Genomic DNA, 22,241 nt, shown 5'->3' with positions numbered 1-22,241 from the left:
CTGCTCTTACTGGTAATCCAGTAGGGTTGGGCCACCTGGTAAGAGAAGTGGAATACAACTCTCAATTTATCTCACTGGATCTGTGAAGTGACACCAGACTTGTCTCTGTTCACTGCTGTATATAGCAACCAGTTGTGAGAAGATAGTAGCTCGGACTTTTATTTAGATTTATCACACCTTTGATAAATGATCTTATAGAGAATTGTTAGATTTTTTTTTTTGAGACAGAGCCTCAAGCTGTCGCCCTGGGTGGAGTGCTGTGGCATCACAGCTCACAGCAACCTCCAACTCCTGGGCTCAAGCAATTCTTCTGTCTCCGCCTCCCAAGTAGTTGAGACTACAGGCACCCGCCACAAGGCCCAGCTATTTTTTGGTTGCATCGTCATTGCTATTTGGCGGCCCGGGCTGGATGCGAACCTGCCAGCTCAGGTGTATGTGGCTGGTGCCTTAGCTGCTTAAGCCACAGGCGCCAAGCCAGAATTATTAGATGTTAAGGTACATTTATTCATAGAAGACATTTGGTATCTTGACTTTTTTTTTTTTTTGAGACAGTGTCTCACTATGTCGCCCTCTGTAGAGTGCTATGGTGTCCCAGCTCATAGCAACCTCCAACTCTTGGGCTTAAGTGATTCTCTTGCCTCAGCCTCCCAAGTAGCTGGGACTATAGGTGCCCACCACAATGCCTGACTATTTTTTTGTGCATTTGTCATTGTTTAGCTAGTCTGGGCTGGGTTTGAACCTGCCACCCTTTTTGCATGTGGCTGGTGCCATAACCACTGCGCTACCCTTTCCAATGGAGAAGAAGCACATTGTTCTGAGTTTTAATTTGCCATTGTATAGGTGACCACAGTGGCCTCTATGTGATATCCTGGACCTCTTTTTCTCCTCTCAGTGGTTTTCTTGGTGCTGCTTGAATAATTTTGCTGAAATACCACATTGGTCATTGGGTCACAAGTTTGCTTTAAAAGCCCATCAGTGTTTTTCTAACCAGATCTAAGTTTAGCTTTCAAGATGCTCTGTGGTCTGAATCTACAGATAGTTGTCTTACCTTGAAGTCTTACAGATTTTAGGTTTTTCCTTTGTGTCCTGGGTGTATTTTACCCTTTCCAGGAATCTCTCCCCTCTTCTTTCTATTTCTGCAAATCCCCCAAGTCTTTAGTGCCCAGTGCAAGGTCTGTTTCTTTCCTGAACACTTCCCAGACCTCCCTGTTCACTGTTCTTAGTGCTACCATGCCCAGCTAATTTTTTTGTTTTTACTAGGGACCGAATCTTGCTCTTACTCAGGCTGGTCTGGAACTCCTGGCCTCCCAGAGTGCTAGTGCGAGGATTATAGGGGTGAGCTGCTGCACCCAGGAGAGCAACGGTTCTCAACCTATGGGTCGCAACCCCTTTGTAACAATGAAAATACATCCTGCATATCAGATATTTACATTATGATTTATAACAGTAGCAAAATTACAGTTACAAAGTAGCAACGAAAATAATTTTATGGTTGGGGGGGGTCACCACAATATGAGGAACTGTATTATAGGGTTGCAGCATTAGGAAGGTTGAGAACCACTGCAGGAGAGTCTTGCTGTTTCTCCCAGGTTGGGGTACAGTGGTATCAGTTGTATCTTATGGTAACATCCAATTCCTAGGCTTAAGGAATCTGCTGCTCCACGCCCCCTCCCTCCTCCTGGCTTCCCCAATAGCTAGGACTACAGGTCCATGCCACCACACCTGGCTAATTGGTTATTTATTTATTTATTTTTTAATTGGTTACTTTTTATAGAGATGAGGTTTTGTTATGTTGCCCAGGCTGGTCTCAAACTTCTGGTCTCAAGGGTTCCTCCCACCATGGCCTCCCAGAGTTCTGATATTACAGATGTGAGCCACTAGACCTGGTCTATTTTCTTTCTGTAACGAGTAGCACACAGTAGGCACGGTGATGCATAGATGAGCTCCGTGCATCTCTTTCCTTGGACATACACATTTTGAAACTTTAACAACAAATTAGTATATTCAGCATTGTAGCATTGCAGTGATTTTATGTGGAGTGTTTGCAGACAGGTTTTGTTTTTGGTCTGTGTTTGATGCTGATATAAGTAAACTCGGTTATATTTATAAAGCAATAAACAATGTGAGACTGTTTTTCACCTCTTCTGCAGTATATGCCATCAGAGAAGCTGCCACCAACAACCTCATGAAACTAGTTGAGAAGTTTGGTACAGAGTGGGCCCAGAATACCATCGTTCCCAAAGTGTTAGTAATGGCAAATGATCCTAATTACTTGCATAGAATGACCACTTTATTCTGCATAAATGTAAGTATAACACGGCTGTTCCTGCTAAGCTCGGGCATTAACGTAATTATTAATAACTTCTGTCTTCTCTTTGGATTATATTTCTTAGATGGATTAATTTAGATAGGGGATGAGAGCAAATGTCAATTTTAAAATCCACGTTAAGCTTTATGGTGATATTTCACAGGCTGTGGTTTACTTGTGAATTCTGGTCTGATTCTTGTGTTCTTTGCTGCCTTGCATCCCTCATTTGGATGCTGAAATTTACATTATGATTTGGACATTTTTTAATACATTGTTTAACACATTAGACATATTTTCCTGTTGGTCATTTATTTATTAAATATTAATTTGTGTTATCAGATTCTTAGATTTTTAAAAATAATGAGTTTTTAAATGTGTCATCTTATTTATTTTTCTAGGCACTGTCTGAACCCTGTGGTCAGGAAATAACCACTAAGCAAATGCTGCCCATTGTGTTAAAAATGGCAGGAGACCAAGTAGCAAATGTTCGTTTCAATGTGGCCAAATCCCTACAAAAAATTGGGCCAATTCTGGACACCAAGTAAGATTTTAGTGTTATTCTTCTTTTAAAAGTATACTTTATCTTTTACCTTGTAGTAGGGGAGTAATAGCAAAAATTAAGCAGAGTGATTTCCACTTTACCTAAGATCTAGGTTTATTTAAAGAAAATAATAAAGTAAATTAGCCACCATGTTTGATGACGTCCACTCTTGGCTTTTCTGTGTAAGCTCTGTATTTGTGTAGATCACTGTATTCAAACAGTGAGATCAAGTATTTGAAACCAGTTTGGCTGAGAACTTTTTTTCTTTTTTTTTGAGACAGAGTCTCACTATATTACCCTTGGTGGAGTGCTGTGGCATCTCAGCTCACAGCAACCTCAAACTCTTGGGCTTAAGCGATTCTCTTGCCTCAGCCTCCCCAGTAGCTGGGACTACAGGTGCCCGCCACAACGCCCGGCTATTTTTTTATTGCAGTTGTCATTGTAGTTTAGCAGGCTTGGGCTGAGTTTGAACCCCCCAGCCTCGGTGTATTTGGCTGGCACACTGAGCTATGGGCACTGAGTAAGAGAGCTTCTTTAGAAATTATTTTGTATGTTTGCAAAGTTTATAAGTGTTTTAAAATATTTTTAAAATTTTAGACTTAAAAAATTACCATCGAGCACATATACTCTAAAGCATTTCTCTGGCCCACTAGACTGTCTTTCACAGGTAATATTTTTGAATTTCAGCTCTTTGCAGGGGGAAGTGAAGCCAGTACTACAGAAATTAGGTCAGGATGAGGACATGGATGTCAAATACTTTGCACAGGAAGCTATAAGTGGTATGTATTTTTGTTTTCTGCCTTGCACCTTATGTTTTGGTTAACTTAGATTTATGTTTATCATGTGAGTGGTGCTAAGTGAGCAGGGTGTAAGTATTATGGGAGACAGGGAGGGTGATGAGTTCCTGGAGTGCTGGTGCCCTCTTCGTTAGAACCTTCTTGGCCCACCATCCTCTGATAAGTGAGCAAGCCATCTTCTCAGTTCCATGTCTAGGACTGGGTAGGATGATGATTGTTATTGGTAAAAGTAGTTTTTAGTTTGGATTTTAATCAATTTTTGAAGTTTAACTTCTAGTTTGGCAGAGTAAAGAAAATGACTGCAATGAGAAGTTAGTCGCATGCTTTGGGATCATGGTTCTTGGGCTTAATATTCACATAGATTGTTTATGAACTTTCTGTACCACTAACCTGATTTTATTTGGAATTTTCCAGTTCTTGCATTGGCATAATGAGGAACATGAGGGAAAAAGCCTTTACAAAGTTCTTATCACAGATTTCTAGACATTGTGTTCTTAAACTGGGTGGAGAAAATATGGAAAACCTTCAAGATCTCATCAAAGCAAATGGCGACAACTTAGAAGAAATCAAATTTCAGTGACTTGATTCTTTCTGAAGATGAAGTGGGATTGTTTTTACTCATCCTCCTTGTTGGGATAATTATTTAAGCTGTTTTTATTGGTCACTTCCTGACCCTGGTACAGTCATCTCTTGACTGTGTCCTGCTTTGTCTGGCACCACTGAGGCTCCTGCATCCTCACTATTTAATCAGGCCCCGGCCACTTGATACTCGGGACAGAGCCTGGATAAGTTTGGACCCAGACGTGGAGTAGAGTGATTCTCTTGATGTTTACATATTTCTGTGTGTCTCTCCATCATTCCATAGTTAAATGTACATGTTTAGAATAACTTACTTTATAAATGGTCTATCGTCGAGATTTGACTATAGTGAAAGCCACATTTTCCTGGACTATGATGGTGTACATCAGTGTCATGAGACGGGAATGTGGAAACGCAGGGTTAATGTATTGGTTGTTTTGGGTTTTATTTGGTGGATGTTGACTGTAATCATGTCATTCAGAAACCTGCAGTGTGGGTGCTTCTTGCTACTAATATATGATGTTCACACCTAACTGAATTTCAGCAGCTCACCACTGTGACTGTCAAAAACACTTCTTTCTTTCCTTTGAAACTTTAACTTTTAGTGTTTCTTAATAAGCAGTAGTTCTCTCTTTCATTGTAAGATGGCAGTTTTAGATTTCTAATGTGTACAGGAGCCGCGGGTATAATACTCAGTAGATTTCTACTCCACTTGGTTCTGTTTTCAGCGTATTCACATCTGGTCTTTGCTGCACTGTACACTAGCTTTCCAAACTGAAGTTTAATTGCGAATTTTTTTAGTATGGGTGATGCTGGAATCTTATCATTTGAAGTATTTGTTTTTTTATTTTACAGTAAAACCTCATTAATTCTGAAATTTAAGATAATAAGCTGAGGAATTTAAAGAAGCAAATTAATAGTATTTAAGGAAGCCATTTGAACTGCTTAAATAGTTTTAAAGCCCTCTTTACAAAGCACTCATTTACCATGAGATATGCCAAGTACCACCGGTCTTTTCAATCATAAGACCTTCCAGGAGAATCTCTGAGGGGCCACACTTTTTAAAAGATACATTCAGTTTTCTCTTTACCGTAACATATATGTGTGTATTTTGTGGAGAATTTAAACATTTAAAAAAAATTATTTATATTTTTCACCTATTCAAACTGATATATCCCTAATGAGTTCCAGTTAATGAGATTTTACTGTGGTATATTTCTCTCATGCATCTAGTTATGTAGTTTGCTTATTTTCATTTTCGTTTTTGAATTGCTGATTTCATTCACAACCTCTTTTTTTTTTTGCATTTTTTGGCCGGGGCTGGGTTTGAACCCACCACCTCCAGCATATGGGGCCGGTGCCCTACCCCTTTGAGCCACAGGCGCCACCCCACAACCTCTTTTAAATCTAGCCAGCTGTGTTCTGTTTTTTAAAGGTCCAAAGACTCGTATAGAACTTTGTGCATTAAATAACTACATAAAAACAAGTTAACTAAATATGGTAAAACCTCCATAGTTGATATCCTCCCAACACTGACCACCTCCTTAAGTTGACCTAATTTTCATAGACTGGACATGCACCACATATACGTTATCAGGACAGTAGGCCTAGTTCCTAATGTTGACCACCTTGGTATGTTGACCAGTTTGTTACAGTCCCTTGGGTGGTCAACTTACAGAGATTCTACTGTACTTTCAGGTTTGTCATACCTTAGAAAAACAGAACAGAAATTTATTTTATTTTATTTTATTTGAGACAAGAGTCTTTGTCACCCATGGTAGAGTGCTGTGGCGTCATGGATCACAGCAACCTCAAATTCTTGGGCTTAAGTGATTCTCTTGCCTCAGCCTCCCAAGTGGTTGGGACTACAGGTGCCTGACTGTTTTTAGAGACAGCGTCTCATTCTGGTTCAGGCTGGCCTTGAACTCGTGAGCTCAGGCAATCTACTTGCCTTGCCTCCCCAGTGCTGGGATTATAGGTGTGAGCCACTGCACCAGGCCTAGAATGGAAATTTAAAACCAGAGATTATCTGCCTGTATTTTAAACTGCCAAATTACCTTATAGTAAGTTTTTACTTACGATTTTGGGCCAGGGATTAAATATTTTTCTCAGAAAAAAATCTTTTTCTACATTCTCATTTTAACATCTTAAACTATTGTACTATAAACATTTTACATTTTAGTTTCATGGTTCTTTTTTTTTGACCTGCATTTCATATGTGAGAGACTTTAGTCAGTGGTTCTCAACCTTCCTAATGCCGCAACCCTTTAATACAGTTCCTGTGGGTTGCGATCCACAGGTTGAGAACCGCTGGTTTAGATTCTTAGAACAATTTGCATTGGGACCATTGCTTTACTCTTTGGTAGGAAAAGCCAGTGGTTTGGGGATAGAATTAAGAGGCCCTTGTGTATCTTCCTGAGGAGCCCTGTGCATGGACCTTCTGCCCTAGGACTGTGTAAGGGAGGGACAGTGAGCTCTTGATTGCTCAACCATGGGTGATGGAGCTTAGCTGGGTCTTTTAAGGGCCACCCGTAGGGTTTCATTGTTTCTCTCTGACTTAAGCAATAGGGAATCCTTTTTGGTAACTCTTAAGAGGAATTGTTCTTTGATTCGTTTTATCCACGGATTAGTTTTCCCATCTTGATTTCACTAGAATTTACACTCTAGGAGTTCTTTAAGGGCAAGGATTTGTATGTTTTGTCTTCTGCTGTATCACCAGTGCCTGGAACAGTGGTGTACATAATAGGCGCTCAATAAAAATGTGTTCTATGAATGAATTTCTGAAATCTGCCCACTGGTGTGTTGCATGCACGGAACAGTCATCCCAGACCAGATTGTGTCTCATTTTCTCACTGACACAAAGATTTTTCCACTCTTAGGAAATAAGATTGGTGTGGTCGTTATCCAGTCTTAACCTAGGCAGCAGTTCTGTGTGGATTTGTCTGATGGCCTCTCACGTCGCTGTTGTTTCTCATCCTAGTAAGTTTACATCGGTTGTTGTGGTTGACTAGGAAGGTAAAGCAGAGGCACAGCATATTCAACCTATGCCAATAAAAATGTCTCAGCCACAATGGAATTCACCTAGCGTTTCTTTCTACAATTTGTGTGGAACCCTCACAGGCTTAAGAGAACAGATCTCGTTTCTTTCTCCTTCTGTGCTGCCAAGAAGATGTGAGCCTGAAGATGCATCTAGTTTTCATAAGAAAAGACAGGTTAATATGTGGTGTCTGATGAGGCCTTGTTGAAGTAATGGGCATCCCTCTTTTCACAGAGATACCAGTGCTTGGCCACGATGATGCAGGGCCCCTGGGGGTCTTTGTTGGATAATGTCGGACTTAACAGAGACTGCAGCCTGACCTTGGAACTCTCTCGTCAAAGCATCTGAGTTGCCTGCATAGTCCTCCAGGGAAAACAAATATTTCACTCCTGACCCAGTGGTTAAGCTCTGTTAATGCTGTCTTGTTGCTGTTTTGTTCCTTTATTAACCACTGTGTTGTCACTAAGCTAAAAGTCTGATACTTTCCTGTAGGAATCACACTGGTTCCATCCCCCTTGGGATGGCTTGGCAGGCCAGCCATCAAATTGGGCGCTTTGTCCTAGGTTCTTGCCTTTCACTTAAATTCCTCTGAATTTTCTTTATTGTGACACTCTTATCTTAAAGCCTTGTATTTCTCGGCTGCCTGGATATAAAACTATAGAGGGAGAACGGCCTGTCACCTCATGTTCTTGCCGTCACAGATGAGGTGATTGCCGTCTGATGTTAGGTAATTGTTTCCCTTAGATTCTCCAGTGTTCCTGTTTCCATCCACTTCCTTGCTCCTCTTTCCTAAACCCTCACGTGTCTCTCATCCTTTTCTGTACCTAGAATAGTCCCACTATCCCCTGTTTGCCTCCACAAGCCTGCTGTTTCCAGGAAATTACATAATGTTCAGTTGAGATGGAAATCTTCTGGAGGATGAAGAGAGTTTAATTACTCATTGCGTAGAAAAGCCAAGTCATTCTTTCTCCAGAGTTGTTCTCTTAAGCTGATAATATTACCTCTGGAAGGATCTGGGTCTTTTCTGCCTGGTTGGGGCTCTGCAGCCTATTAGTAACTGAGGTGTGGGGAAGCACCCAGCTGGGCGCTGTAAGGCCCAGTGGGGTGGCATTTTGTAGGGCTCCCGAGGGAAAGAAAGCACCTTAGGCAAGGTCCTGAGTTGAACCAGCTTTTTCTGCCCAGGCGCCCTTGCCCTCATAGGTTGCTGGGTTCCCAGTTCAGTCCTAGAATAACTGAGGGCATCCCAGCTAGGAGTGCAGGTGGGCCTGGGAAGGATGTGCCCTGGACAGTTACAGCACTGCTGTCTGTATCTCTAGTGGTGGCACAAAGGCCGAGGAAGCTAGATTTTCCTGTGAAGGGCAGTGAAGTGCCCAGCACCTCTGAGGCTGAAAAGAACCACTTCCTGAGACTCAGAGTGCCTGGAGAGGACACTGGGAAGGTAAGTGCCTCAGAAGCCTGCGGGCAGCCAGCCTGGCCTGGTGCTCAGAGAGTTGTAGGGGGTAGGCAGAGTACAGAGTACAGCGGTACCTCGTACTCTGTCCCCAAGGGGAACAGTCCACGTTTTAAGGGTAAGGAGGGCTTGTTTTGAAAGCCAGTTACTGTCTTTTCCTCCTGCTTTATGGGAATGCTTTATGAGGTGTGGGCTCACTGTCCAGAGCTGTCACTCTCGTGCCTTGAGGTCTGTCCTGTCTCCCATTTAACCCCAGTCAGAAACGGCGAGGCCTGGGCAGCAGACAGTAGTGTGTTGGTATAGTTTATAGGCAGGAGCTGTTTCCACTTTCCTCATAGAACACAGAAGGTGATTTGGCAAGCTTCTTCTCGGGTAGTTACTTCCATTCAAGATAAAAATAGGTTTTATCTATTCACTATTTTAATAGGTTCAAAAGGTTTTTCTGTGTCATAGTTCAAATGTTTTACAAGCCCCATTTGATGTCACTCTGCATGGAGGTGTACAAAAGCTTCAGTTCAGCAGTCACAGTTGGTGTGGGCCACTGCCCCGGGCCATTCATCAGGGGCGATTTGTGACTTACAGACAGATTCGGAAAAGGAGCACAAAGAGGCTCCTTTTGGTCAGGCTGCGTTTGCTCTATTGGGAAGAGTCTGGCACTGTCACACCCACTCCAGTGGGTTTGCTTGGTAAAAACTCTTATGTCTAAACGTCTGCCTTTTAAATTTCATGGCTTTTCATTTTATGTGAACCGAGGCTGTAAGAACGGTCGGACAGCCCTGTCGTCCAGGCCCTGAACTGCAGTCACGCATCTTAGCATGTTCTCAGCTTCCTGCGGGCCTGCACACTCTTGCCCCTGGCTGATCCTGCGGGGAAGGAAGCGCAGATGACTGCACTGGCAGCCTCAGTAGGCCGAGGACCCTGACAGACAGATTGCCGAGGTGGCCAGCCATTGGGTCGTTAGACCCACTTTATAGAACTCAGCCTTAGGGAAGAGATCTTGGCTGAAAGAGCGGAGTGGCAGTTACATTTTTTAGGTGTAAACCACAGACTTAAAGGGGAAGAAAGTTGTTTTCCTACAAATTCAGGGCCAACTGCCCATAGCGTGAAGTGCATAGTACGCTCCTGATGGAGCATGGAACGTTGAGGCGGCCTCGCCAGGGCAGAATTGCTCAGCTCAGAAGAAGGCCCCGGCCAGCCTTCCACAAGCTGAGGACATGGTGTCAGCTGCTGTTCCTTGAGCTATGGTAAATGCAGAGCCTTGACAAGCACTTGATCAAATTTCATTTAATCCTTACAGCAACCCTCGGCAGGAGGTGCTGTCATCTCTGTTTCTGAGGTGGTCGCGAATCTCCCCCAACTATATAGTATCTACCTCGGACGGTTCCAGGAATGGAGGCCTGGTGGTGCTAGGCCTCTGAGGCTAGGCGTGCAGTCCAGAAAAATCCCCTGCCCTGTGACTCAGGGAGCCTTCCCTGTGTTTGTTTCACTTAAGGAAAATGACCCGAGGGTGAGATGGAAAGGGAATTGGCTGTTGCCAGGCAGAGCCCTTCATGTCAGGGGCCAGCAGCCAAGTGAGTGATCCAGGAAGTCATCCAATTGCAAACCAGAAATTGTTCTTAACCCCTCACGGTCTGTTGTGCAGAGTAAACTCGCCAACCCGTCCAAACAGGGTGAGAGTGAAGGCCCAGCTGTTGAGAGGCCTGGGAACTGTCCCTAGTCCTCACCCTCAGGGCCCTCAGGGAGCCTTTTGACATCCCAGGACTAAGCCTGCCACTTAGTCCCAGAGAAAATAGCCCAAGGGGTGAGAAAGAGCTTCTCTTGGTGAAGGTGCCTCCTCGGCACCCTTGAGGTCTGCAGAGCACCTGTGTGCCGGATGTTGCGTGCATCCCCGCCACACAGGACCTGCCAGGTCCCTGCCGCCATGTCCCCTCTCACTGGCTCCTGGATGCTCTGCAGGTCACTCTGGCAGAGCTGCTGCCAGGCCTATGTCAGGCAAGGGTTAACAGAGGATTTGTTTATTGAATCACGAAGGAGCTGTCACATGATTTTAATCAAAACACCATTTCCCTGACAACAGTGATGTCAGTCTTGTTATTGCAGGAAGGAGCAGCTGTGAGGGACATCCAGTCTCCATGCTGAGCCCAGATTTGGAGACGCAAAGCAAGTGAAGCATCCATAAATACCAGATGCAGACGCTGACCTACTGAGTCTGCCTCCTCCTCTGCCCTCCAGTCTGTCCGGCACACACGCTGACCAGAGGCACCCAGCACCCCATGTGTCAGCCAAGGCCTCACCCGCATCCCTTGTTCCTTCTACTCTTGTTTCTGCTTCTGATTTCTCTTTTTTTAGGCAGGGTCTCACCTTTTTTGCCCAGGTTGGAGTGCAGTGGTATAGTTCACTGCAGCCTCAAACTCCTGGGCTGCTGATCCTCCTTCCTCAGCCTCCTAAGCAGCTGGGACTACGAGCGCACAGCTCTCCACCTGACTCTTGTTTTCCTTATTTTCCCCAAACTCAGTCACCTGGGCCCCAAGGTCTCTGGCTGTGCCTTCTGACATCTGTCTCTTCACCTGAAGCAGCTCTTCTGGTGAACGGCTCTTCTGGCCACCCCGGGGTGGGGTCATTATGCGGCTCAGGAGCTTTGGGTTGTACTGGAACCAGCTTCCAAGGGCAGGAAAGGGGCTGCTTGTCTGTGTCCCTCCCCTAGTACAGCAGGTTGGGGGGCTCAGGTGTTGCCCTGGGGGACAGAGCAACCTGAGGACTCCTAAAGGGCCTGAGCTCTTGGCTGAAAGATTAGTTCTTTCAAACTCAGAATGTCTACAGGAGGCCTGAGTCTGATCCAAGGACTCAACAAAAACCAAAGCTGAGGGACACTTGATCCCACCCCCAGTGGCCTCTAGCCAAGAGAATTGGATCCTGAAGCCAACCAACAGGTCAAAAGTTGGCAGGTCACAGGGTGCCCTGGGACGGTGTCCTCTCGCTCTGGCCTCCTTTCAGGGCCTTTGCCACTGTGGGGCTTAATGGAACAGCTGTCCACATGGAGACTTCAAGCCTTCCAACCCTTCTTCACCCAGGAGCTTGGCCTATAAGTTGGAGATGACAGAGGCCTCCTAGATGGGCAATATTAGATTCTTAGGCTGGGGCTACCCAGAACTCAATTCTGAAAATTTAGAAGTCCTGGCTTGGCGCCTGTAGCTCAGTGAGTGGGCACCAGCCACATACCCCGAGGCTGGTGGGGTCAAGCCTAGCTTGCACCTGCTAAACAACGACAAATGCAACCCCCCCCCCCCCAAAAAAAAAGTAGCCTGGCATTGTGGCGGGCGCCTGTAGTCCCAGTTACTCAGGAGGCTGAGGCAAGACAATCACTTGAACCCAAGAGTTTGAGTTTTCTGTGAGCTGTGATGCCATAGCACTCTGAAAATTTAGAAATCCTGGCTCAAAGTTCTCAACCTGGAGCAGGTACTCAGAACAGGGTAACCACCTTCCTCCTGTGAAGAGAGTGTTGACAGGCCCTGAGCAGCCATGTTCTAGGTCTTGTGCTGGGACAGGCAGACGAGATACTCTGACCAGCTGTATGAGAGGACTAGGGGAGTCCTCTGGGTGCTTTCATGACAGAGAGCAGGCCATACCAGGCTGCATTTGAACTTCATGGTAAACCTGCAAGTTAAGACCTGGGTGCGGTGGCTCAAGTTCGTAGTCCCTGCTACTTCGGAGGCAGAGGCAGGAGGATCCCTTGAGCCTAGGAGTTTGAAGCTGGCACAAGCATCATCTTGCTACCTCACTCCATCTCACCCCTCACAACAGAGACCCTCTGTCTAAAACAAAACACAAGGCCTGGGAGTTAAGTCAGCCAGCCAGTGTTCCAAGTTCCTGTTAGTGATAACAAGCCTTTACAATGACTTGCCCAGGTTAGTGGCAGGGCTGGGAGTGGTGCCAGAGGCTGAGGACTTGGTCAGAAGTTCTTTGTTGCCTCCCGGATGGACAAGGGGTAACACCCCCTCGGCCTGTGCTCCCAGCCTTGCTCCTTGCCTGGCCCTTTCATCCCTGGGTTCCCTCCAACTGCCGGCCTGCCCTTTGGCCCTCACTTTGCTGGCAGGCCCCTGCTACACGTTTTGGCTTTTCTAGTGACCAGAAGGCAATTCTAGTGGGTTCTAGACTGGAGAGACAGGGAGGCTGTGAACTCAGGGTCCTTTGCAGGGTGTGCTCGGAGGAAAGGACTTGGTGGATTTTCCTCAGTTCAGTTGTGTCCCATTGCCAACTGTGTGGGTGGCCCTGGGTGGTAATGATTCCTCAGGGTTAGAATTCTCAGTCCTGCCTCCTCTTGGTCATCTCAGGCTCCCTTATCCCTTCTTTGGGGAGTGAGGAGGGAGACTGAGAGCTCTCTAAAACCACCTGAGGGAGTGACTCAGTTTCCTCTTTAGGAGGCTGAATCCCTAATGCCTTATTTCCTCCAGGCCCAAATTTTCTGAACTTCCTGCCTGGCCAGCTTTTGGGGTCTCAGCTCTGGGGAATTCTACTTCCCACAGTCCGGTGTCCCCCCTCCTCCCTTCCTGGCCCTTGGTGGCTGAGCCCAGCACATACTTTGCCTGGGCTTGGAGCCTGGTCTCTATGCTGGACTGACAAGCTCTGAGTCAGTCCTCCCTAGGAAAGCCCCCTAGAAATGTGTGCAAAGTGAGGCCTCAGCAGAAAGGCTTGTTAGAAAGCCAGGCAGCTGGACACACCCCATGAGCTCCCCATTCTGCCTGACCTCAAGTTTGTCCTCTGATTTGTGGTCACAGCATCAGACCTGGGTGGAGGCAGCTATGCCAGTGATGGCACCTGGTCTGAGGTGAGGGCCCAACACCTTCAACTCAGTCAAGACCCACATGTGTCTCCAGGATAATCCGTGCACAATGTTCCACCTCTTGAGAGCCACTCAGCCTTTGAAGTCACTGGCTAGGTCACAGGGAGAAGGGCACAGCTATGTTCTCGTCAGCCTGCAGGCTGCATTTCTTTTGTAGCCACATGGCACCCAGGAGCTAGTGCACAAGGCCCAGAACTTCCTCCCATAGTGCCCCTGGGTGTAGGCAGGGCGGGAGGCTCCTCTCACCTGGATCCACCCAGGGTGGGATTAGAATCCCCTCAGTAGGACGGCAACTCTGAAAAGCGTGGAGGTGGAATCGGGTCCTTAACCTTGGTCCACAGGTGGGCCTCCAGGGATCCGGCAACCAACAACTCTCCTGAAATTATGTCCCAAACTGTGTGTGTATCTGTGTATTTGAGTTTTGGGACGAGAGCCCTGTGCTTCCGTCAGCATGCCAGAGGGATCTGTGATCCTTCGAGATCTGGTATGGAAGTAACAGCATAAGGCCCTATTCCACTCACCTTGCATGGTGATGGAGGGCTGAGGATGACTTGGGATGTGGGGCATTGCCAGCCAGCTCTGTCCCTGAGCCTGGCCAGGCAGAAGCCCTGGGTTTAAGGTGCAGGGCTCCGGCCCCTCTTTCCCACCGTGCAGAGCCTGTGCCTCACAGAGGCCACAGAGTTGAAGAGTGTCCTGGGGAGTCTGGAGACCGGGGGCTTGCCAGGCTGCTCTGGCCTGTGTGTTATTTTTGCCCATATCCTGGGCACTGGGGTTAGTTTTGGCAACATACAATAAAAAGGATGGAGAAATTTGGTGGAAAGGGAAGTTTGCAAAACATCATTACTGAATGCAGTGAGTGCTTTCCTTAAAAAAAAAAAAAAATTGAAACTCGGTGATCTGAATTCTTGGTTAGCCATAGGGTACACAATTGACTTCAGGCAGGACTGAGTGTCCGTGGTTCATGGGTGGCAGAAAGCTCTGCCTCCTGCATCCTCGTCCCGCAGCCAGTAGCCCATCCCTTGGGCTGGAAACGGTCTCTGTTCTACAGCAGGGACTGTCACAGCTGAGAGCCCGCTGCCAGGAAGCAGGATCTGGCACTGCACCTGCACCCACAATGCAGGGTGGCTCAGCAAATGGACTCCCCAGCACCCTGAGGGCGTGGCGGGTCTGAAAGGGTGCCTGTGAATGTGAGGGAGTTCACAGTGTGTGTGCACGCAGTGCTGAGGCCTAACGGACCCCCAGAAGAAATATGACACTGTGACTAAGTGGCAGCATCTTTTGCCGGCCTTCCTGGCCGCACTGAGCCCTTCCCCACAGCTGGCCTGCAGCTTGCCTGTCCTCAGAGGCCAGACAAGAACTGGCCAGGCTACCCGGGCTGAAGGGCTTTGCCCTGAGACTCTGGAAAGCAAGTAGCAGCCATTGGGCAGTGCCGAGTGGGCCTTGTCCCCAAGCAGGCTGTGGTTAGCAGGGCCGCTGTCAGTGATCTGCATAGCTAACGTGTACTTAGGCGACTCAGAGCAAGGTATTATTTACCCTGCTGACGTCAATGAGAATATATTATCCACCGTCCTCTTCTGCAGCCCGAAATGAGCACCAGAGCTCAGAGAACACAGTCCCTTCCCTACTTTTAAAATCTCCCCAGGCCTGATGAGGGAGAGGCGCTGTCGTGCTAGCCGGCCAGTCACATTGCCCAGGCTCTTAGAAAACAAGTTGTTTTTATTTTAATTCAAGAGGGTTGGAAACATAAAAACAGTACATTTTCCTTGCCGAAAATTACCCCATTTAAATTACCATTTGGTACAAAGATCATTTATTACACTGCATTTTAGGCAATTTTCTAACACTGAGTGACAGGTTACACTTTGATTTTTTTCACATTGGAGCTATTATGATTAGCACTCAAAATACCAAAGCTATTGAACTCACCGATTTTTTTCTTAGTAATTTAAAGCACAGAAAAAATAACTACAATTAGATTAACTTTGTCAAAAGTAACTCTTTCACAGACCAAACATCCAGCAAAACCATCTTCCTCCTCCCTTCAGAAATAAGCAAATAATCTTGCCCTTTCCACAAAGTGCAAATCTCTCTGTATCTCTTTTATTTATTAAACTGCTGTCCCCGGAATGAAGCAAACCTCCTGTTCTCTTTGCTTCTCTCTCCTAAGAGATCTTGGTGAAGGCAGATTTCTTGTCCCATCCCTGGTGGGACAGTCTCACCACTTGAATTTCCTTGACTGAGCAAATCTTGGACAGACAAGCCTCACACAGCCAACAGTGAGTTCTAGTTATCTGCATTTGCTAATGTAACATTATTCCATTTGGGGTCATATTTTTCCAGGATGTTGTTCTAAACTTCTATTTTTAAAGCTTCCCCCTGCCTATCCACTTTGGCTCTTAAAAGACAAAGTATTTAATAAAGTATGTCATTTTTTTAATCCTAAAAAGCGTCTAACAAGCACTTTTACTTGGTGGGACTTGACTGCAAAGAAAGACTGACTGCCCCCCAGGACAAAGCTGAGCTTGTGCCTCTTCTCTGAGCACCCCCTTTTCCTGGGCTGAATCTGGTGGCCTTCAGTAGTGGTCTAACCCCATGCAATTCAGTTCCTTAGCAATTGAAGAGGGGTGTCTTTCCATCACGTAATTCTATAGGAAATTATTTTGTGTAACTTGGAAAAACTAGACATCTTTGCTGTGAGCCTAAACTTCTATGGTTAACGAGATACTGGAAGGATGGCCAATCTGTGGGGTCTTTGTCTTCCTCAGCCTTATTCCATGCAGGGCCACCTGGACCGCTGTAGTGTCACCTGAAGAGCATCTCTCCCCCAAAGCTTGGCAGCTGTCAAGTGGAGAATGAGGTTCTGGGAACACTGTCACATTCACCCTGTGCCTGGCCAAAATGGGGGCTTTGTTTATACAGCTGTTTGCTTATGAAAAGAGTCAGATGCTACTGAGGAGGGAAAGAGGGCCTCTCACACCAGAAGCCAGTCACCACAAGTCCTTGTCCCGAGCTCCTCTCCTCACCAGCCCTGCGACTTGGATAAGTCACACAAACTTCTGAAAGCTTTGGTTTTCTCAGCTGTGAAAAATAAGGACAATACCTCTCCAACAAACTTCATAGAATTGTTGTGAGGATTCGAAGAGATTACTTGTGAAAGTGCTTGGAAAGCTAACACATAAATATAAGCTATTGCTCCCTGTGACGGGCAGGCTGAGTGTTAGGCTAGGACCCCCTGGGACTCTCACGGGCTACGTCTGTGGGCCGTCCTGCTGCCTATTTTCCCATCTGTGCACTAGTAAGTGCCCCAGTCTGCCCATTGGGTTGAAATCTGCCCAGAGAAGGGGCACGCAAAAGATGGTGGGGCGACCAGGATGGTGGTTAAAGTCTTCCCGGAGCAGCCAGGCTGCTTAACTGGGAAAAAATGGTAAAATATGAATGTGAGAGGCCCCGGGAGATCAGGACTACAGGGCCAAACAGGGCCTGGAGGTCACCCTGCTGCTGACAAGGGGCAGACAAAGAGCTCTGTAATTACAGCCGCTTGCCTGGGCCACAGGCCAGGAACGAGCAAACTATGGGACTGGTCAGAAGGGATGTGTAAATTTTTAAAGTGTTTTTTTTTTTGTCCTCCACACATCACTCTTTAGGTTCTATAAAAATTTCCTAGAAGCAACAAACAATCAAGAACCCTGCCTGTACTATGACTCCAACTTCCTGCCTATTCTCCAGTTTTCCCCTTTGATGTCTAGGTACAGAGAGACTGAGTGGCGCAGGTGGCTCCCGAGGAGGCAGCAGAGATATCCCAGTGTAGGGTGCAGATGCGGCCAGGTCAGCCCCAGCACAGGGATTCAGCAGCCATTCACTGGGGACCAATGTTGGCAATGACATTATCTCTCGGGGAGGTTGAATGTGAAAAAGTTATCTGGAATATGATGTTTCTTTAAACCAATAGAGAGCTTACGTGTAACTGTTGATAGAGGTTTTAAATGCAATCCAGAGTAGAAAAACTCTGACCCCAATATATCCATCAACCTGGGGCTGGACTAGAGGCTGGAGGACCCACACAGAGGCGGCAGCCTCTGCGCCTGCGTCTCCCCAGAGGCTGCTCTGAGGCACACGCCGCTGGCACCCTTGACTGGCTAGGACTGGAAGCTGCTGCTGTTCAGCTTTGCTTGGTTTCTGGCTGATCACTGACTCACTCTCTAGACGAGAATATGTCCTTTTCCCAAGCCTAACACCTGCACAGAATCACAGAATTCTTTCTTTTTTTTTTTTTTGAGACAGCTTCTCACCTGTGACCCTAGGTAGAGTGCTGTTGACGTCACAGCTCACAGCAACCTCAAACTCGGGCTTAAGCCATCCTCTTGCCTCCACCTCACAAGTAGCTGGGACTACAGGTACCTGCCACAATGCCCAGCTAGTTTTTTTAGACATGAGATCTAGCTCTGGCTCAGGCTGGTCTTGAACTCGTGAGCTCAGGCAATCCATCCACCTTGGCCTCCCAGAGTGCTAGAGATTATAGGTGTGAGCCACTGCATCCGGCGACTCACAGAATTCTTTCAAGCATTTCTCTGCCTGTAGTAGGTATGAATGACATCCAGTGTGTGGGCAGAAAGGTCAGCCAGTCCCCTGACAAGTCCCTCTGCTGGGGCCTTTAGTCCCTGCTGGAGGACAGGGTAGAGGGCAGGTAGAACTCCCACAGGGTGGCCTGGCCCTCCCTCCCCATCAGAGCACAGGGCCCCTGACTGCTCGAGGGGCCAGAGTCAGGGAGGAGCGCAGGGTAAAGGCTGAGTTGGGCCCTAGGCTCCCGCCATCTCACCTCACTGACTCTAAGCCACCGTTTAAACAACTGGGAGTTTCTTAATTCTGAGGGAGAAAGGGCCATGACTTTTTTAGAAGACAAAGTACAGAAAAGAAAAGGCTCTACTTGTATCTGTACTAACAACCCTTGAGTCCCATCTCTGCTCCTCCTGATGGGCCATGGTCCCTGCCCATTGGGTTCTAGAGGCTGTTTGCAAAGACAACTGTCTGTCCCTCACCCTGTCCCCAAAGTGGTGAGGGGCAGTGCAGAGGAGCTCGGGGTGGCTGGGGACGGTCAGTGTAGCGCCCCGGGAGTGACCTGCAGGACCCCACTCCCTTCTGCTGTGTTACATGCCCTGTTTGCCTTACAGGGACCAGCATGTCAGTTGCATGTAAATACTAGAGACACACTTGCCTAACTGGAAACTGCAGAACTAGTGCATTTTTCCCAAGGCAGAGACTAACACCTCTGGATTAAAAAAGGAACATACAAAATAAAGAAAGTACCACACATATTGCACTTTTTTGCCAAATGAAATTTTTACCTCAGATTCATCTCACCAAAGTCTCTTCGACGAGCCTGGTTTACCAGATAATAAAGCTAACGATCACCAAACAGTAGTGTACACACGCTAATGTGGAACAGACCGCAAAGGGAGTCAGGAATTCAAAGGAGCCTCTCACAGAAAGAGCGGTGCAAGCCTTCGTAGTGTTTCCCTAGCATTTATGGAGCAAATGGAGGCTTCCACCGGTCACTGTTTAGGGACCAGAACAGCACAGATCAGACACAGCTGCAGACACCCAACCGGCCACCAGAGCCAGTCTCCGCTCACCAGCTTACATTTAAGTAAATACAGATGGTTATGGAATTTATTGATTTCTGCTTGAAATAAATGAGATAAGCAAACAGGAGCTTGCCACATGGGTTCCAGCAGGAGGGTCGTGCTCTTCACCAGGGAGTGTCCAGCGGCCTGGCTGCTGCTGTGCGGGCGCTTCCCAATTTGTCTGCGTCCCTTAACCTTCCAGCCCGCAGCCTCTCTGCAGTCCCTCACATGTCGGCCTAACTGTCCTGCCATAGCTCTAGGTCTCTTGGGCTAAGCAGCTCACAGCCTCGTTGGGGGGTGGTGGTGGGGAGTTTATGCCAATCTGTTACTGTACCATTCCTGCCGTTCTGAAATGAATGGCCCCCATTTTCAATCTGGAAGGCATTTTAATTTCATAAATATTACAGCACTTCTGTAGTATATTTTGGGAAAACATCCTCCTTCCATCTAAACAAATCAAGTCCTGTTTTTACAACTAGCTTATTTTGCAAAGACTTAAAACAGATTAGAGATCTCAATGAAACGATCTCGTAAATGAAATGATGTTCTCTATTTCATGAAACCATCAATCTTAAGCTCGGGGAGGAAAAAGCAACCCATAGAAGGAACTTAATTCATTCTTCCTGGATTTTCACTGCATGTTATTAAATCACAGAAACAACAGTCCCTGCACTACCCTTTTTCCTGCTGACACCCAGAGTTCGACCCCGAGCACAGTGCCTCTGCAAAGTGTCCTGGCCCCACGCGGAGCCCCAGTGACCAGGCAGTCTCTGGACAGCAACAAGACTGCAAGTTACCAGTGCTGGCGGGGGTGGGGGAGGTGGCCAGAAGGGAACTCCCTAGAGTTTTCACGCTTGCCCTCACCTGTCTGGACACTTACGACAAAGAGGAAAGGCAACTTAAAGGTGTTTTCTAGACGCAGCGTCAGTGGAGTTTCTCTCTGCTTTGTGCTTAATGCAGTCATCTGCTGACAGGACAAACCACTCTAGAGGACAGAAATTATACCTTTATAAATAATACTGAATTTTTAACACCTGGATGTTACTGTCCAAATGACAGTTACTCATTACTTCTAGGCTTATAGGTAACTAGCTTTAGTATCTATTTCTGACTTACTCTGATGAATGAATTGTAAGGGTTAGTTGAGTTTTACTAGGAATATAATGTGTTTGGCAGACAATCTGCTTAAACGGTTAACACATCTGTGGTTCTTTGAATATTGCTGTTATACTTGAACATTTAATTACAAGTCAAAATGTAAGGAAATTAAGAATGCTGATTCCCACATGGTGGAAAACAAACTCTGAAGTGACTTTGGATTTAGCATTGACATAAATGGGAAACTGTTGGTTTCTACAGAAAAGAAAGAATTAAAGCACGATCTGGGGGAAAGGCACAGCACTACCACCTCACATGGGACATAAAAGTTCATTTCTCGTGTCTTTAAAATTTCTAAGCCCTATATGAAACTGTCCAAATATACAAAGCTCAATATACTACTAGCAACATATAGTGTAAAGTCAAAGTAGTTATTACATTGTAAAAGAGACAACAGGTCCTCTGGAGACCAAGTGCCCCCACACCAGAAGTCTCCACAAGAGACTGTGCGGACAGAGCCTGCCTTCCTTGGCCGGGGTGGGGGTGGGAGGCTGGTGCTCTTGATGCCTTCCCGAGTTTCCTGCCCCCGCCTCCACTGATGGGGGGGAGGGGGTTTCCTGTCAGTTCTGCAGGTGACATCTTTGGAGCCCTGAGTATATTCTGACTCTCAGCAACCCAGGGGCACCTTCTGTAGATGTGTGTCACCTGCTCCCAGAGGGAGAAGACAACTGGTCTCAGGTCAGTGCCTGGTGTTACATAGCAGCCCCTGAAATAGCTCACACTCCACCACTTTGTAACAGCCTTGGGGACAGCCTGCATCAGCAGCTACAACTTTCCTTTATTTCCTGTCCATCAAATTTCATTATGTATTCTTGATTTGCCTTGAAGCAATATGTTGTTGTTCAGCTTCAGTGAAAAATACATTGCCTTTTTTGCCCCTATATATGCAATAGCACACATGTTCCTGCTTACAGCAAGGTTTCCTGTGATAATGAACTGGTGTAACTCTGCATACAAGCTAGGTCTGAATGTCTTCTTACAGAAACATTTTGTCGGTGCCTCCCTCAACAGCTTGCTCCTCTCACCCTAAGGGCATGAGCTCTAGCCTACAACTATATTCCAGCACTTGCCACAGAAAACTTTGTGGTGGGACAGAGGCAAGAGGAAGCAACATCCACCCTAAGCAGGCCCTCTGATTACAGCTGGGTGACCTGATTTCTCCCCACTAGGGAGAGGGCAAGAAAATAAGCTTTAAATTTAAAAGGCTGGAATAAAAATAGAAATACACCGTCTTCCTTCACTTGACCCACCTCACTTCCTGCGCTGAGGTTAATTCACCAGGACATACCCATTGTGTTGTGGATCCACAGCGTCCAGCATTTCACAATCAAAGAGTCCAGGTAACTCAGAGAGGGCCAGTGGGTCATAGCTGGAGGAGGCCTCCTGCAGTCCTGAGCTCCGGGGCGAGTCTGGCCCTGCCAGCCCGCCCTGCTGGGCTCCCTCCACACGATACTGACAGGGGGTGGGATAGTCTGGTGGAGGGGAAGCAGCACTGGGCAGCTCACAAGTCTGATAGGAGAACTGTAAGGGGGCTGGGGTGGCTCCTGGCTGTTGTGGTGGCGGTGGTGGAGGTGGTGGCGGCGGCTGCTGCTGCAGCTGTGCGGGCAGCGGAGGCGCCTGAGGACCAGGCGTGGAGGGCAGGGGCTGTAGCCGCATCTCCTGGTACTGGCCGAGGAAAGGGCTGTATTGCATCTGCTCAGATGAGGGCTCCAGCACGGGACTCAGGGGCTGGCTCAGGCTGAATGGTGGGGCCTGCTGTGATGGTGGAGGACTCTCCTGGTGAGGAAGGGGCAGCTGCTGACTTGGCTGTGGGTAGGAGCTCTCTGCTATCTGCATCTGATTAAAGTATGCCTGCAGCTGAGACTGCTTCTGGAGGAAGAGTCGCTTCTGTTGGAGCCTAAATTGGCAAT

At 47.0% G+C, this 22,241-nt stretch overlaps 2 protein-coding genes across 8 annotated transcripts in view; one reads left to right on the top strand and one right to left on the bottom strand.

The window, feature by feature from the left end:
* The window catches only part of PPP2R1B (protein phosphatase 2 scaffold subunit Abeta), a 41,941-nt gene extending 21,258 nt beyond the window's left edge, over positions 1-20,683 (top strand). Inside the window, exons 12-16 of one of the 4 annotated variants that reach the window (XR_008380546.1) lie at positions 2,151-2,305; positions 2,707-2,849; positions 3,537-3,628; positions 7,105-7,204; positions 7,497-20,683. Coding sequence is in view for 3 of the 4 variants with exons in the window: in XM_053593093.1 (XP_053449068.1) it covers positions 2,151-2,305; positions 2,707-2,849; positions 3,537-3,628; positions 8,579-8,700; positions 17,279-17,434 (668 nt within the window). In the remaining variant the exon portion in view is untranslated. Of the gene's footprint in view, positions 1-2,150; positions 2,306-2,706; positions 2,850-3,536; positions 3,629-4,060; positions 7,003-7,104; positions 7,205-7,496 lie in introns of those variants that run through there. The other 3 variants (XM_053593093.1, XM_053593091.1, XM_053593092.1) reach the window with 3 other exon arrangements.
* SIK2 (salt inducible kinase 2) overlaps positions 15,249-22,241 on the bottom strand; it is a 136,122-nt gene continuing 129,129 nt past the window's right edge. For 2 of the 4 annotated variants that reach the window (XM_053593084.1, XM_053593089.1), the window contains 2 exons: positions 21,620-22,228; positions 15,249-20,158 (listed from right to left, as the gene is read on the bottom strand). In XM_053593084.1, the coding sequence (XP_053449059.1) occupies positions 20,134-20,158; positions 21,620-22,228 (634 nt within the window). In that variant the 3' untranslated portion in view covers positions 15,249-20,133. Of the gene's footprint in view, positions 22,229-22,241 lie in introns of all 4 variants that reach the window. The other 2 variants (XM_053593086.1, XM_053593085.1) reach the window with 2 other exon arrangements.

Source organism: Nycticebus coucang, chromosome 6, assembly GCF_027406575.1.
Source record: "Nycticebus coucang isolate mNycCou1 chromosome 6, mNycCou1.pri, whole genome shotgun sequence".
Taxonomy (NCBI): Eukaryota; Metazoa; Chordata; class Mammalia; order Primates; family Lorisidae; genus Nycticebus; species Nycticebus coucang.
Note: the sequence above shows the minus strand (reverse complement) of the source record. Positions and strands in the feature narration are given on the sequence as shown.